This window comes from Cotesia typhae, unplaced genomic scaffold (genome assembly GCF_013202065.1).
Source record: "Cotesia typhae breed Kobodo isofemale line unplaced genomic scaffold, CoteBio_Ctyphae contig_11, whole genome shotgun sequence".
In the NCBI taxonomy this organism is placed as follows: Eukaryota; Metazoa; Arthropoda; class Insecta; order Hymenoptera; family Braconidae; genus Cotesia; species Cotesia typhae.
In genome coordinates, this window is record NW_027423711.1 from 3604982 (window position 1) to 3621822 (window position 16841).

General features: G+C 29.1%; 3 protein-coding genes across 6 annotated transcripts; 1 reads left to right on the forward strand and 2 right to left on the reverse strand.

Moving 5' to 3' along the window:
* Window positions 1-1507: 1507 nt before the first annotated feature.
* LOC141524271 (mitochondrial genome maintenance exonuclease 1) lies at window positions 1508-9869 on the reverse strand. 4 transcript variants are annotated; one of them, XR_012478683.1, is made up of 8 exons: window positions 8864-9811; window positions 8366-8573; window positions 6593-6722; window positions 5889-6457; window positions 4964-5081; window positions 4661-4875; window positions 3820-3937; window positions 1508-2065 (listed from the first exon to the last, which is right to left on the reverse strand). XR_012478683.1 is itself a non-coding variant. In XM_074238056.1 (4 exons), the coding sequence occupies exons 1-3, from the start codon at window positions 9534-9536 to the stop codon at window positions 3868-3870; spliced, it is 951 nt and encodes a 316-aa protein (XP_074094157.1). In that variant the 5' UTR covers window positions 9537-9869; the 3' UTR covers window positions 1552-2065; window positions 3820-3867. The 4 variants fall into 4 exon arrangements, 2 of the variants coding, with proteins under 2 accessions (XP_074094157.1, XP_074094140.1); XR_012478682.1 differs by having other exon boundaries at window positions 4661-5081; XM_074238056.1 differs by lacking the exons at window positions 4661-4875; window positions 4964-5081; window positions 5889-6457; window positions 6593-6722 and having other exon boundaries at window positions 1552-2065; window positions 8864-9869.
* Window positions 9870-10325: 456 nt separating this feature from the next.
* On the forward strand, window positions 10326-13067 carry Bcs1 (mitochondrial chaperone BCS1). The gene is made up of 6 exons (XM_074238025.1): window positions 10326-10604; window positions 10672-10863; window positions 11370-11509; window positions 11658-11852; window positions 11947-12183; window positions 12403-13067. Exons 1-6 carry the CDS (start codon window positions 10474-10476, stop codon window positions 12792-12794), a joined length of 1287 nt encoding a protein of 428 aa, XP_074094126.1. The 5' UTR covers window positions 10326-10473; the 3' UTR covers window positions 12795-13067.
* Window positions 13068-13210: 143 nt separating this feature from the next.
* LOC141524256 (uncharacterized) lies at window positions 13211-16604 on the reverse strand. Its single transcript, XM_074238012.1, has 3 exons — window positions 16463-16604; window positions 15927-16195; window positions 13211-15610 (listed from the first exon to the last, which is right to left on the reverse strand). Exons 1-3 carry the CDS (start codon window positions 16574-16576, stop codon window positions 13813-13815), a joined length of 2181 nt encoding a protein of 726 aa, XP_074094113.1. The 5' UTR covers window positions 16577-16604; the 3' UTR covers window positions 13211-13812.
* Between the last annotated feature and the right edge of the window lie 237 nt (window positions 16605-16841).

Sequence of the window (16841 nt, forward strand, 5' to 3'; positions counted from 1 at the left end):
GTAAAAAAAAAAAAAAAAAAAGGGTGTAATAACATGACAATAATTTAAATAATATCTGACCGGGCAATTTAAAATTATAGCAAAGTAAAGTATACATTATATCCCAATTTAGCGACGAATCGTTTGTGAGGACTGTCTTGAATATTTAATATCATTTCATTGATCGGCAACGAAAAAAAGTAGAAATAAAAAAATACCGCGTCTATCGAATAAATAATTAAAGCGGCTCGTAAACGAGTTTACCGCTGTCCAAGTTGTCTCGTTTCTCGAGACCTGTAGACCCTGAAATACAGGAATGACTTGCCGATGTTCCACCCTCAATTCGTGCTTGTTGAATACATAAACTCGTACATATAAATATATGTTGCAATACTTTATTTGCAATAAATTTATTTTATTCATTTTTTAATTCAACTAAGCTAATTAAGTAACAAAATTTTTAATTTAAATTAATAATTTTAAGTATATAGTAGGACCTCTTTCTTCATCTCACATTTGTCCAGCCCACACATTTGTCGGTAAAACTGAAACCAGGGTGCAGTTAGTCGACGGTAGAGATCCCTAAGCAGACATACGTACCTCAACATATCCACATACATTTATCTTTATCTTTCTCAGCGTAATTCTGGTCCTGAGCCTCTGCTAGTCCTGTGCTGGTTGGCATTTCTACTTCGTCCCCATATTAATGCCCACATGACCGCCCCCGCGGCTGTTTCACGAGTCAATGACTGTGAAATCCGGCGAGCCTCTTTTTCCCTTTTCATTTTTTTATCCCAACTACCAACCACTATGCTATTACACTCACTACTTGTGCAATACAACCAGCTGTATAGTATACACTCCTTCACCGTGACGTCTTTGAATTGGTTCTCGTTGTCGGGTGTTGGCAGACCCGTAAGATTATTATTATTTTTTTTTTTTTTTCAATAATAACGTAGCTATAGGACCTACATACAGTGAACGTTTAATTTTAATGAGGACCGGGAACTATAAAATCATGTCTGCCTTATACTTACAAGCATAAGGTTCTGAATTACACAAAGCCTCGCGAAATGCTCGCGTCATTGATTTTATATTTAAAGGGGGCGATACATCTAAACATCTTAATTTTTACCGTTTTCTGAGGATTTTTTTAATTGAGAAAAAATTAATAAATTATTTTGAAATTTTGTAGGGTTATTTATTATATATCTAAGTATGGAAAAAAAATTTTTTTTTTTCAAAACGGTCGTCGTAAAAATGAATCTGAACGGAAAGAACAAGATGACACTGGATATCATCTCAGATTATACTCAGTGATATCTGTAGTGAAAAAAATTTTCAGATAGTAGCTAGTATAATCTAGATTATACTGGTTGATATCTGGATTATACTCATTATAATCCAGATTATAGTCATTATAATCCAGATTATACTGGGTGATATCTGGATTATACTAAGTGTAATCTGGAGGATTATAGTAGCTACTATCTGAAAATTTTTTTCACTCAGTTTAGATTCTCTAAAATGGATGAGAATTAATTTAGCAGTTATTTATCAATTTTTAAAATTTTTTAACAAATAAATTATGGCACAAATAAATGAGAAAAAAATTAACATTTAGAAATTTTAAAAAATTACAAATGCAATTTTTTAAAAAAGATTTAATTGTTAAATAAAATTAAAAAATTGTCAAAATAATGATAATTTTGTTTTAAAAATTTACAGGCATATTTTTGAGAAAATCGATTTTTTTTTTTTTACATGTTTTGTTCCCTTTAAGGGACATTGTAAGCCAGATGGTAATCGCACCGATAGTCGTCGGTGTCGGGAGTGTAGTCTACACCTCATAATGCCTCTATACCTTGATACCTTCACTATTAAACTTTATAGATTGTCAAACGGATCTTGGCTCTGTTCTCTTCCTCCTCCGTTGGTTCTCTCTTCCTGGTCAACCATTTACTATTTGTGGATCATTTGATATGGTGCACTGAACATTTTACCGGACCGTTTGGCCGCATCAAATAAATGGTTCCTTTGTGAGCAGGGGTGGCTATTGCCGGCCAGTTTGGACGCTTCGGTGGCTCTGCAATTATCAATTAATATTGAGAGTAGTAGTAGATATGTGATGTGTAGGAAGGAACACTGGAGGGAGGCAAATACACGTTAACCGAGCGGTCAAGAGACGATCGAGATCAATCGATAATTTATGCACGAAAGCATTTTTGATGGAATAATAATAAAACAAATTAGTGGTGAAAAAAACTGCTCGAGACAGGGCTGAATTGGATGAGGCTCGAGATATAAGAGTGTGTGGTATTATAGCGAATAGTATGGGTACAAAAACTAAACAAAGGATTTGATACGAACAAGTTACCGGGGTGTAGATTGGATAAAGTTTAATATAAAGCTTCAGGCGGATTTTTTATATTCGTATTATGTATTATATAAGCATTAACACAAGTAAAAACCGAGACGCTACGCATCAAAAAATACTTTTAAAGTTTAGGTCTGCAGGCACTTTACTTCCACCGAAATATCCTATAAAGTTATTCAGTTGCTAAATTATTGATGGATATTTCAAGAAAACTTTTCTCTTTCGCTAGTATTATACATGTGTTATAAATATGGCGCGAGCTGGTTACTAAGAAATTTTACATCGAGCAGCATGTTTTTACTCTGTTGGTTTAATTTATTAGAGTTGAAGATGAAAAAAATTTTTTTTTATTATTTTAATATTTTTATTTTTTATTTTGTCAGTCTATTGATATAATTATTGTATCTAAAGAGGCAAAATATGATGAATGATTTATTTGGATTAAATGTTGAATTATTCAACACAATTAATACTTCATTATAAAAGCTTTCGAAATAAATGCAATAGAACAAATAATTTAGGTAATTAAATTAATATAAAAATTTCAAACTACTTTTTAATTAAATTTAATTAAAGTTTATTTTTAAATATTAAAAACTCTAATTTATTTAGTGAATTGAATTATTCTCATGTATTTAATCTATAGAGTTATAAAAAGTGTCAAAAAAAAATTGCTATTTTTGGTTTTTATTTTAAATAAATATTTGTCAACAGTTAAAAAATATTTATCAACATTTAATAAATATTTATTAAATTTTATGATGTCAAAAAATAATTTATTAACAGTTAATAAAAGTTATTAATTAAAAAGAATCCTTCTATCAGAGAAGTAAAACATTTTTTAAGTCTAACAATTTAATTTTAACTGTATTATATATTTAAATGATTAAAATTATAATTTAAAATTGAAAATAAAGATAAACCGGTAATTAGTACTTCAATAAACTAAACTAAAATATTTAAAATTATTAATAAGATAATAAAGGGATTTAAAATTGAAGAATATGTAAAAGAGGATTCGACGAAAATATGTCCCACTTAGCAGAGGATTAGTTTGGATTAACTCCGAAGATTTAAGGTGATCCCTGAACACAGGGACATGCTAAACGTGTTGATTCGTATTTATCGTACGTCTTAAAGTACTTAAAGCTTTCACAACTAATAACAATTAATAACAATAATTTAAAAAATTTTTAAATTCATTTTTATAAAAATAATTACCGATAACTATCATTAAATTAATATTTACAATAAAAAAATTTCATTGTAAAATCGACGTGATAAAAAAATAAGCCCCATCATATTAACGCAGTATTAACAACATCAAGATACAGTTTATCAGTAATGGTCTCATTTCCGCGTCCAGTAATGAAGAGGTCCTTTACCCAAGGCACTATATATTGCGATAATATCTCTTTACATATAGTCTTCTCTATATAATACATTGAAACTTGTAGACTTACCGCACGCGTTTCACAAGAGCCGCTTCTGCTTTTACTTCTGCTTCTGCTTTAGCTTTTGCTTTGCTTCTGGGCTGTCGTATTTATATCGCTCCATACCATCCAGTAAAATGGAATTGCTCTGGAAAAAAAAATTCTCTAGATATATATATATATACACACATATATATTGTGTATAAAGTAAGTACAACGAGGACACGACTGGTGTATATACCCTTAAGACAAGTAAAAGAGGATTAGATAAAAGATTAGTGAGCAAAAACATTAACTCAACTCACATTAAGTAAGATAGAAATGAGGCTTAAAGATTTTAAAGAAGAAATAAAGCGATAACTTTTGATTTATTTATAAAAATATCAATTTAAGGGGTAATATGGGTTTCACGGTTTTGAAAAATTAAAATTAAGTTAGAAGACATTTTTTAATTTTTAGAAATTTTTTACTGAAAAAATTTCAATTAAGCAATTAAAAAAAAATCTCACATGTAAAATACTTGAAAAACTATAAGTGCAATTTTTTTTTAAATATTTTTTTTGTCTAATTTAATTATTAAAAAAAAATCAAGAAATTAAAGACGGCGGCTAATTTTAAAATTGTACATTTTTTTGTTATTTTATATAAATTACAGTATAGAGTTATATTTATTAAAATGTTTTTATGAAAATGAAGTTAGCCGACATTTAAAAATTTTTAGAAATTTTTTTTTTGGAAAAATTTCACTTAAAAAATTAAAAAAGAAATCAAAAATTTCACTTAAAAAATTAAAAAAGAAATAACAAATTAAAGAAGAAATAAAGCGACAAATTCTTATTTATTAATAAAAATATCAATTTAAAGTACTCACTAAAGATTTCAGTATTTGTTGTTCTCGCTGTCTTTATATTTTTAGGACGAGAATTTTCTACTTTGGCTTGATGCAGCAACCGCAGAAGACTGGCTCACCATTAGTTTACCCTTCCCAAGGGCATACGAAGGGTTGGAATGTTTATGGAGGCCCGGAATAACGCCAGGGGTAACAACAGAGTCTCGTATGATAGTAGTATACATATAGCCAATGAGCTATGTGGGTTCAGTATCAAAAGTTATAATTGCCGTGTGCTAGTAAGCATACAGTGAAAATACAAAATTAAACCCTTTTATTAGATACCTTGTTTTATATCCAGACTCTTTTTTTTAATCCTACATGTTTGTTTGTTTGTTTACTTATTTGTTCGCTTATTTTGTTTCGACTAATTTATTTTTACCAGTTATTTAAATTAAAAGAACTGTAACAAGAGCAATCATTCCAAACATTTCATTAATAAAAATAACAATTTTTTTTTTTTAGGTAGATTTCATAGAAATCAATTTCTTGCATGATCCTCATGTTGGAATTTACTCGGAATTTTGTCGTCATATCTCTTAACTAGTAGAGTAAAGCTCAAAAATAAAATTACTAAAAAAATTTATATATGTACAACCAACTTGAGAATGTTATTCTATCGAAAATTCTCAACAGATCCTAATGAAATTTAGTTTACAGATTCTTTAAAAAATTAGCTTGCATGAACCTTAAAATGAGCGAAATCCTTCAATTAGTTTAGAAATAGTACACAGAAAAAAAAAAATATCTTGAGCCAAGAAAATTATAAGGAAGACCGAAGTTATTTTGGAGCAAGAAGAAATTTTCTTGGCTTAAAAAAATTTTAATTCGTTCAAAAAATTTTCAGTCTTCCTTAAAATTTTCTTAATTTAAGAAAACTTACGCTTAGCTCTTTTTTTCTTTTAAGACTTTTTTTCTTTCTGTGTAGCTCTTCAAAATAATAAAAATTACGTTTTCGCTGACTTCATTTATGTATAATTTTTGATAGAAAAAAAATAGCTAATTTTTGATAAATTCACGTAAAAGTTCATAAAATTACTTTTAATTTGACGTATAAAACGTTAACTTTTTCATATTATTAGTTACTTTATCGAAGTTAAGAGTTCAATTGAACCCTTTTCAGGCAATGTGTAATACAACCTACTTATGTATGTTAAAATAAATTTAATTGAATGTCAAACGAAAGTTATTAAGCCAAGATAAAATCTACCTTCCTTTTCGGGTGTAGCCGAATTTTAGTTTTGCCTTCCTTTTATTTTTAAGGACAAAAAGTTTGAGGTGTTTTGGTAGAACGACCGGTACGCAGTAAGTTTGCTTATTACACATCCCTCACACTCTTAATGGAAAAACTCTTGGTGTAACGCTTTCGTAAATTTTCACTGAGGAAATTGGTGTACTTTAAGAGGCGAATAAGTTTCCCTCTTGAGACTATGGTATGTCGACGAGCAGATGGTAACAATGATTTGCTGTAGGCAAGCGCAATGTGAAATTTAATATTTCCAAGGCAAACAGTTACCTCGTGGTATATGTGTGTATGAAAATGGATATGCATATGTACATGTATGGGTATGGATTTGTAAAAAAATGAAAACGTTTAGCTTAAATTGTATCCTAGTATACAATTCTTCAGCAAAAAAACTACGAGGATTTAATAATATGATATTTTTCAACTCTTTTTAGCCATTCTTTCCAATAAAATTCGAGTTTCTTGCCGGTAAATTCAAAGATTGAAGGCGGCTGGCCCTCGACGTAAGCTATTGCCAAAATTCCAGTTTTTATCTGAAAGCAAACCAATGCTTGATTTAAATTTTATTTCTACTTTACATTCATACGACTCAATACTTTTTTTTTTTTTTTTTTTTTTTTTTTTAAATGTTTTATTCAATTGTAAGTAAGACTCTTACGATCTATTACCTTGAATGGATAATTCGGGTCGCTATTTAATGCACCAATGTAAGCGCTCAGCTGCAAAGGTGAATCGTAAATTGAACTCAGTGTTTTTATTTTCTCAGACTTTTTCCAATCGATCAGACATAAATTACCCCTGCAATTAAATATTGATTTCTAATTAGCCGCTTTTTTTTTTTTTCTTCGATGATAAATTACTGCATTTAAAAATCTAGAGATTAAAAAGTGATAAATATTTACAATATGCTCATCAATTTATATTGACATACTCTAAACTATATTTGAGTTTAAATATTATGTTTATAAATGTCAAAAGTTTGCTTTGAAATTGAAATGTTTCAAATAAAAAAATTAAAAAAATTTATCCTCAACTTTTGATCCATCCTTTTAAAAACAAATGTTTTAATTATATTTAGAAATTAAGTACTGAAATTTTAACGCGTCGTTAAAGTTTTAAAATCATATTCTCGGAGCAACAAAACTGTTTTTTTTATTTATAAAAATAGTAACTTTATTAATTCAGATAGTATCGAGATGAAACTTTAATGTCTGAAATATAGAAATTTAACATTTACGTTTCAAATTTTATTGAATCTAAGAAAGCTGTCTTATATTTGTGGTATTTATAAATTATTTACGTCTATTAAATATTACAATCAAATGTACATATACAATCTATTATTAAGTGCCGTGTCTGGTCATGGAGCTGACATAAAAATATTTAAAGGGAAAAATCTTTATAAATTAAATTATTAAATTAACTATATCAAGGTATAATAAAAAAATCTATCATAAATATCTATAGCCAACTGATTATGCTCATAAATTCGTATATTTTCTACTATTTAATTTTATTGTAATTTATTCAATGAGTTGGTCTACTTAGTTTTAAGTAAGTAGTAAATATTAAATAGATATATCCCATAAATATTTATGTAATCAATTAGCAGAGCAAATTCGTGACTAGACGATTACAGAATAAATTGTTAAAAAGTTTTTTTTTTTATTTTCAATCTTCAACAATCAACTGATAACTGTTGTGAATAATTTGCCTGGTCAGGAGACTGATTATAGAGTTTCCTGAAATTAAGATAAGCTAATCTGCTTAGTTATAGTGCCTAGTAATGTTTTCATAAGGAATATAAATCAAATAAAGATCTCATCTAGCTAATAGAGGTATTGACAATTAAATAGCTTATAAACTAACACAATTCCATTAATGATAGTGTTTAAATAAAAAATACTAAGATTAAAGCCACTATTATTGACACTATGAGTGATCATGAATATTTGAATTTTTTTATTTGCTAAAATTGTGATAATTAATTTTTCATTTTTTTATACATTTTCAAAAATGCAATGCAAAGCATAGATAGAAAATATTTAAGAACAATTTTTCCGATAATTTGGGGTTGAAAAATTTTTAGAAAATATTTTTAAGTGGGTCAACATTTTTATTTTTATTTTTTTGAACGAAATTTCTATTTGATTTTTTTTTTTTAATATATAAAAAAAATTAACAATTAAAAAAAAAATTGATTATCACAATTTTCATAAATTTTGAGTGTGAAATTTTTTCAATTAATTTTTTTTTAAATAATTTTTTCAATAAAAAAAATTCTAAAAATTTTTAGATGCCGGCTACTTTTATTGTCATAAATTGAATAGAGTGTTAATAGTGAGGGTCCTGTCAACAATAGGGTAGCTAATATTTTCATCCCTTAATCTAATAAAGCGAATGACAATTTTTAATGATGAAAAACTTATTGTCTAGCTTACCGATACGAGGCAACACAGTCGAATATTCCACGGTATCCGAGAGTTGGATGAACAACGTGCGATTCTATCAAACGTACGTCAGTTATGTCTTTTAGTATCAATTTGATACTATTGTATGTAGGTTTCAAACGTTCTGGCACATCAACTTTTTCTTTCTTCAAAGTATCTCCGATTAATGAATGTATTATTTTACTGTCTTCCAGTAACGCTGAAATAAAATTTTAATAAAGGATGTAATAATTTATATAAATTAAGTTAGCCGACATCTAAAAATTTTTAGAATTTTTTTTTACTTAAAAAATGATGACAAAAAAATTCAATTGTAAAAAATTTGAAAAAAAAATGCGTGAAATTTTTTAAAAATATTTTCTAATTTTATAATTAAAAGAAAATCAAAAAATTAAAAATATCGGCTAACTTTAGTATTATAATAATTTATTTATGCATAAAATTGCTGACAGGTAGAAAAATTTACAGGAATTAAATGAAAAAAATTACCCTGACTATATTTTTCAAATCCTTCAACTCCTAACTTCAAAATCATTTTTTTCTTCCAATTTTCCAACATTAATTTAGCTTCTTCCGACATAGTTTCGTTCAAAATTCTAGTAACCCCAGGCAGGGAATAATTTTTTGATTTCATTAATGGCTGCGTGATGATTTCTGATGAGTCCCAATTATCTTCATTAATTTTTTGGGTATTAAATATCGGAAATTTAATTATGTCATAAGTTTCAAGATTTTTTAACTTAGCTTCAGAATTTTTCAACGAATTAGCATCGACATTAATTTTATTTTCACTTAATTCAATTTTGTCATGTGAAAGCGTATTAAATTCATTTTCTTTTTGACTTACTTTAATAATTTTTAATTTTTTACTTCCCGTATTTTTAACAGTCCATATAAATTCCGAGTTTTCACGCAAATCTTTACGTTTTTCTTCATTGTCATTAACATTTGTTGTTGCAATTTTTTGGACGGATCGTTGTGACGGCAATTTTTTTTTCCGCTTCTTACTATCTTCCAACAGTGGTCCAAACATCTGTTTTTGTTCTCTCATCAGCTGTTTAATATTTTCAGCTTTTTTTGAATGTCCAGATTTATTTTTTACAAGCAACCGCATACATTTTGAATAAAAAATAGTTGCTGACGTGTTTGAAAATTTTAACATTTTTCCCTCCTAATGTAACCAACAAGAAAAACACAACAATCTAGACATACACTGTATAAAAATCAATTAACACAGTTAGAACTTAAAAATTACTCAATAATATTAGGCGTTAATTATTTAAATGAAAAATAATGTTGTTACTAATTTTTATTCAAGATAAGTAGATATAAATAGTTTTGTATTTATTAATAAAAAAATTCCGGCACTACTGCACGTGTTTTGTGTTTATGTCATACTTTGACATTCCGTTCAAAGAGGGCAGTGTGATTTTATTCTTGAAATAAAATGAAAATCAGAGAAAATATAAATTTTAATCAGCAAAAAAAATTTATTAAAAAATAAACAGCTGTTAATTTTTTAAATTTTTATAACAAATTAATTACAATATTAAAAGTGCTTCTAAAAATTGTCATTGTTAATTTTCTTTCATTTTTACATGTGGAATTTTTTTACTAAATTTTTTTAATAGCAATTTAATTAATACTAAAGTTAACCGGAGTTTTTTTATTTTTTTTTAAATAATTAAATTAGAATAAAAAAATACTTTTAAAAAATTGCACTTAAAGGTTTTACAAGTGAAAAAATTAAAAAAAATTTTTTTTGTAATCATTTTTTCAATAAAAAAAATGTCTAAAAAATTTTTAATGTCGGCTAACTTAACACAATAAAAAATTTTGCGTCAATGCGTCAAAAAATTAAAAAACCTTTTTTAAAAATAAAAATTAAATTATTTACTTTATTATCAATGCTCAGTAAAACAAATTTCATGACTGAAGAACCATGTGACAGTGTCATAATCGATCGCAACAACATGTGTAGGTTATAACTTACTTTCGAATTTTTTAAAAACCAACAATTGACTGTAAAAGTAATAAAAGTTTTCTGTAACAAGTTGAATTTTTTTTTATACATTTTTTTCGGATATAAATAAGTGAAGATGACAATAATTGAATATATACAGACATTATCAGATAATCCTTATTTTGGAGCCGGTTTTGGTTTGGCTAGTTTAGGAGTTGGAGCAGCTTTTCTACGAAAAGGATCCCAAGTTGCGACAATTCTTTTTAAGTAATTATTTTTTTTTTTAATCTAGAATGTCTAATAATAATTGTAATAAGTATATTTTATTTTCTAGACGTCATTACATGATCACATTAGAAGTTCCATGTCGTGATAAAAGTTATCAATGGTTACTTCAATGGATCACTCACAAAGGTGCTCGTAAAACTCAACACTTATCTGTAGAAACGAGCTTTGAATTAAAAGATACTGGACATGTCAATACTAAATACGACTTTATTCCAAGTATTGGTACACATTTTTTCAAGTAATTATAATTTAAATATAATATTTATAAATAAATGGTGTGTTTACTTATGTACATGCGTCAGAAGTTATATTTCTTTGACATAAAAAAAAATGTTTATTACTATTATTATTATTGTTATTTTTATTTAATTTATTGCTTTAAACAGTTACATAATTTGTTTTTAACAAGGGGGAAATACGATAAAGAAACATTATGAAGTAATAATTAAAATAAAAATATAAAGAGAAAAATAAAAATTACTGAAAGCACATTAGAACTAGATCAGTTGTTTAACTGATAAAGATAACAGTTCACTTTTTCAGAGTTGAACACAAATTAACTGAGTAATAGTAAAAAGAAAAAAAAATTGTCAAAAGAAGTATAACTTCAAAAATCTTATTAATTAATCCATCAATCTTGCTAAAAGCACCAGATGTCAAAAAAAATTTTTTTAACTATTTAAATATTAAAAAAATCAGATTTTTGCTTTTATTCAATATTTTTACTTTAATTTAATTAAAAAGGTACAAAGGGAATTGGATAAAAGTTCAAAGAACTCGAGAGCAACAAACCCTAGATCTTCACATGGGAATTCCATGGGAAACTGTTCAATTAACAGCATTTGGTAACGATAGAACGATTTACTTCGAAATTCTAGAAGAAGGTATTACAACTATTTTCATTAAAAAAATATATTAAGACAATAATATATTATTCATCATCTATATTATTAAAAAAATAAGCAAAATTTTGTGGCCAGTTAAATTTGGTATCATTACAATAATTTTTTTATATATTTATTATATTATTAGCTCGTCAAATGGCGCTAAAAGAGCATGAAGGCAAGACAATAATGTACACTGCACTAGGCAGCGAGTGGAGGCAATTTGGTCATCCAAGGAAAAAACGTCCAGTAGATTCCGTAGTACTAGGCGATGGAATAGCTACAAGAATCCTCAATGACTGCAAGGAATTTATAAACAATCCTGGATGGTACAGCGATCGAGGTTGTTTGGTGTAAAGTATCTACAGACGTCAATAATTTAACTAAAAGATCTCTAAAAATTTCTTACATGAAAATATTACTACTTTACTGTCCAGGAATTCCATATCGACGAGGGTATTTGCTTTACGGGCCACCTGGATGCGGCAAATCATCATTCATTACTGCGCTAGCTGGTGAACTAGAAAGAGGTATCTGCGTATTAAATTTGTCTGAAAGAGGACTTACGGATGATCGTTTAAATCATCTTCTTGCTGTTGCGCCACAGCAGACGATTATTCTTCTCGAAGATATTGATGCTGCTTTTCGAGATCGTTCTGAAGAGAACCACCGAGGTAGTTATTATAATTATTCAGGAGCACAACCAGTGTGACAGTCTAAAAAAGGCAATTTTCATAAAAGTGATGAAAAATTTTTGAAATTAAATAAAATTATAAATTTTAAATTCCAAAAAATTTTTATCAAAGTTAATTTAAAATTTGAAAAAAAAAATTTTTTCATTTCAAAATTATAAATACAAAACACAAAAAATGTATTTTTTTTTTTTTTTTTAGTTAAAACTGCGTATGAAGGATTAAATAATCTGACAATGAGCGGATTACTGAATTGTCTTGACGGTGTAGCTTCTACAGAAGCTCGTATTTTATTCATGACTACTAATTACAAAGAAAAATTAGACGCTGCGCTTGTGAGGCCTGGGCGTGTTGATGTAAAAGAGTACATCGGTTACTGCAATAAAAATCAAGTTGAACAAATGTTCTTGCGGTTTTACCGCGGCCCTAATAAAACAGAAGCTCAAGAGTTGGCTCGAGAGTTTGCTGAAGGTGTGACTAGCCAAGGAAAAGACGTCAGTCCAGCACAAATACAAGGATTCTTTATGTTTTATAAAAATGATCCGAAACAAGTTTTAACCCACATTTCACAGATATGGGAATTAACGAAGTAATAATTATTGTTATTTATGCAATTCATTTATTATTTGTATTGAGTTCTACTTAATACAAAAAAATACAAGTTTACTGCAGCATTTTTTAAAACTGTTTTTATTTTATTTTTTTTTTTTATTGATATAAAAAATTATCACGTAGTATTTATCACTGTTTAATACTCACACATCTACTACATAAATTATACATCAATGTAGTGGCTGATACACAGAATTATTTGGAAAATTTTATCAACTTTTGAAACTATTAAAACGTTGTTACGTAAAAAAAAATTTAATTGATATGTAAATATTTACACATTTTTTTGTAATAAAATTGGATTAATTAAATTTACAAAAAAAAAATAAAAATCTCAATATAAAATACATTTTATAAATGTTTTAAAAATAAAAAATTCATCATCAGTTATTTTTTAATACCGATGAATTAAAATATACCAATTTGTACTGTTTTCACATCAATATACATATAAAAAAAAAAAAAATTGGAAATATTTTACTCCAAATTCCATAGGAAGTTCAATTAATTATAGTTATTGCATAATTGATACAAAAGTTTCATTTTAATTAATTTTTGTTAACTACTCCTACACGGAAAAAAGTAAACTGTAATTAATAATAGTCGATTTGTGATACGTCCTTGGCTTTTGAATTTTTTTGTCTTAGAGCCAAAAAAAATTTTTTTATTCACTTTTATTACAGATTTAAATGTTATAAACATTTTTAGATTGGTTGGAGGAAAAAAAATTTTTTTTTTTAGTAAATTTTAGTTTACTTTTTTCCGTGTAATTTTAAATTTTTGTCGTATACTGTCATTGTATAATCTAAATTTATTTATATTAAATTCACTGTAATTAATTGAAAAGTTAAAAATAGTCAACAAAAAATTATTTAAAATAAAGCATTTTTACCAATTGTAAAAATATTTCTACACTTATGTAATTAGTCACAAAAAATAATTATTCTAAAAAAAAAAAAATTCGAGATCATAAATAAAATTAATAAAAAAATAACAATATTAAAATGTCCAAATAAACGGCTCATAATTAAGTGAATCAGGCTGATGATCCATGTGATTGTTATTACCAATCATACAGGAAGAGTAGCCAATCATGCCGGAATTTTGTGTATTAGGAATCGAAGAAATCATGCGGCAATCAGGTCGTTGCATAATCGGGCCCATCGGTTGCATCGAGTGAGGAACAGATGTTCCGGGTGGAAGCCCAGAAGCAGCAGGAGGCGGAGGAGGAGGTGGAGGCGGAATAGAAACAAGTGGAGCCGGAATTTGTGGCTGTTGATGTACTAAAGATTGAGCTTGAGAAACATGAACCGGCTGCATGATACTTTGGACCGAGGGATAAGTCATCCCACCATTGTCATGGTACTGCTGAATTTGATTTTGCTCTTGAACGCCTCCAGTATTAGTCGTCAAATTTTTTGGTGCTTCATCAGTCTTCTTCTTCTTGATTTTGCTATTATTATTCGACGTACGTTTAACATTGCTAGCCCCAGCATTGACTTTTTTAACTAATCCTTTTTTTTTCCTCTCACAGCTTTCGTTATTATTTATTTTTGGTTTGTTGGGTCGATTGCCGCTGGGCTGCCAAAGATGAACAGTATGCACAACGTTGCCTTCGCCCTGCTTTTTACCGAGCTTCCAGCTGTGAATTCCAGCTTTGTGTAGCCTCTCGCGTACAGTATCAACGCTGCAATTCAAACCGAGAGCCGGAGCGACGTGTTTAGCTGCAGTCAGTGGATTCTGCGTAGCCATTGCAACAATTGCCTCGTCTTGCTCTTTGGTAGTAATCCTTCTGCGGCCTTTTCTCTCCTTTGTCTGGACATTGCCTTCTTTGTTCCAGCGTTCCAGCCACCTTTTGACAGTCCGTTCAGATCTGTTTATCGCCAGAGCGATTGAGAGAGTAGACAGCCCAGCCTCGGACATTCCAATCATTCTATTCCGAATTTCAACGGAAGTTTCAAGCGTCCCTTTGGCTTTGCCTCCTTTCTTTTTCCTCGAGCGACTGCGCTCGTAATCATCTTTACTATTTAGCTCGCCATCGCCGTCAGAGCTATTCTCGATGCTCGAATTCGAGCAGCTATTTGAGCGTACCACTTTGCCGGGCTCCAGCGACAGCTGAGACTGAATTTGGTCCACACAATTCGGATGATGAGGCTCGTCGAAGGGATGATGATGGAGATGGTGCTGAGGCTGATGATGGTGAAGTTGTTGGATAGACTGGCTGTGCTCTTGCATGTGTTGCTCGTGGGTGCGCTGCTCTTGCTCTTGGGGCGTGTGAAGCTCCTGGAGATGTTGCTGGGAAGACGGCTGGTGAAGCGCGACACTTTCAGCCTGGCTTTGGGGATAATGGTGTGCATTTTGCCCCAAATCCAGCGGCCAGTTTTGCGTTACGTCCACGCCGGAGTGGTGCTGATACATTGATTGAGGAGAGACTACTAGACTGAGGGCGTTGTTGAACTCCGGTTGGCTATTCATCAGCGAGGCGGCTTGCATTTCAGGACTTTCATCGCTCCGAGGCTGGACTTGATTAAGATTGTCCAGCTGGAAGCTGAAAGATGAATTTAACTGATCTTGGTGCTGTAATTGCTGCGGTTCTTCAGTTTGCGGCTGTTTTGATGCCGCAGATTCTTCACTATCGGTATTACTGCTAGGTTTGGCTCTTCTTTTTAAAACCTTTCTCTTAACAACAGCTCCGGATTTTTTAGCGCTGTCATCGGGTTTCTGGCTCTTCTTTTTACCCAATGAAGTGCCTGTAGGACGCCACACTGACTGCTGAATAGCAGCTCCATCCACGTCTCTGATTACAAAATTAAACTATTAATAATTAGTGAAGACAACTTTGTAAATAATACACAGAAAAAAAAAAAAATTTCTTTACTGGAGAACAAAATTCTTGGCTCAAGAAGATTTTCTTGGATTAAATAAATTTTCTTGGGTCAAGATATGTATTTTTTAAAGCAAGATAATTAATTTTGTTAGAATAAGTGAAATTTCTTGTGTCAAAAAAAATTTTTTTTCGCTCAAGAAAATAATTAGGAAGAAAAATATTTTTTTTGGCTCAAGTGAACCTTTTTTTTTCTGTGTAATAACAAATTTAATTAATATAAACAAACCCAAGAGGAATCTTCTGAATGTGTTTTCTTGATGGACTCCAATTATGAATTCCAGCTTTATGAAGTCTTTCTCTGATCGTATCCACCGAGCAAGTGAGCCCCAAAGCTGGAAGAACAGCTTTAGCTGCTGTAATTGGTGTTTGTGTTGCTAGTCTTACGATAGCTGCATCTTGTTCAGTAGTTGTCGCTCTTTTTCTCCCGCATCTTTCTCTAGTTTCTACTGTTCCTTCTTTATCAAAACGATTCAACCATCTCTTTACTGTTCTTTGCTAAAAAAAATAAAAAATGGGTATTTAGAAATTTTAATAAATTAAAAATACAATTGTTTTTAAATAATTTTTTTGGAACAATTTTTTTTTTTGTTAAATAAAATAAAAAAATTATCAAGTTGCTGTTAATTTAATGTCAAAAAATTTTACTGTCACTTTACAATTGTTTTAATTTTTTTTAACAAATGAATTATAGCGAAAAAAAATTATTAAAAAAATGGACTACTAATTATAAATTAAATAATGTCATATAAAAAAAATTCTTACCGAACAATTAACAGCAGCAGCAATTTCACGTAATCCCAAACCAGCTTCATACATTCCAACCATCCGATTTCTCAGCTCTGGAGTTGTTTCATGAACTCCTCTTGTCTTACCCATTGTTAAAAAAATGAAAATTTAAAATAAAAATAAATGTCGGCATGTGATAAATTTAGTTCGAAATTTTCGCGCCAAAATCCTTAAAAAATCACGTGACGCTGGACGACATGGCTGCCAAACTGTCATTTAAATATATTTATTTATTATTGCAGGTTATACAAACAAAATCAATTGTTTGATTTAATTTATTAATTGTTATCAATATTTACTCAGTAATTATTAATTATTATTTAATAATCATAATTTACGGATATTTGTAAAAAGT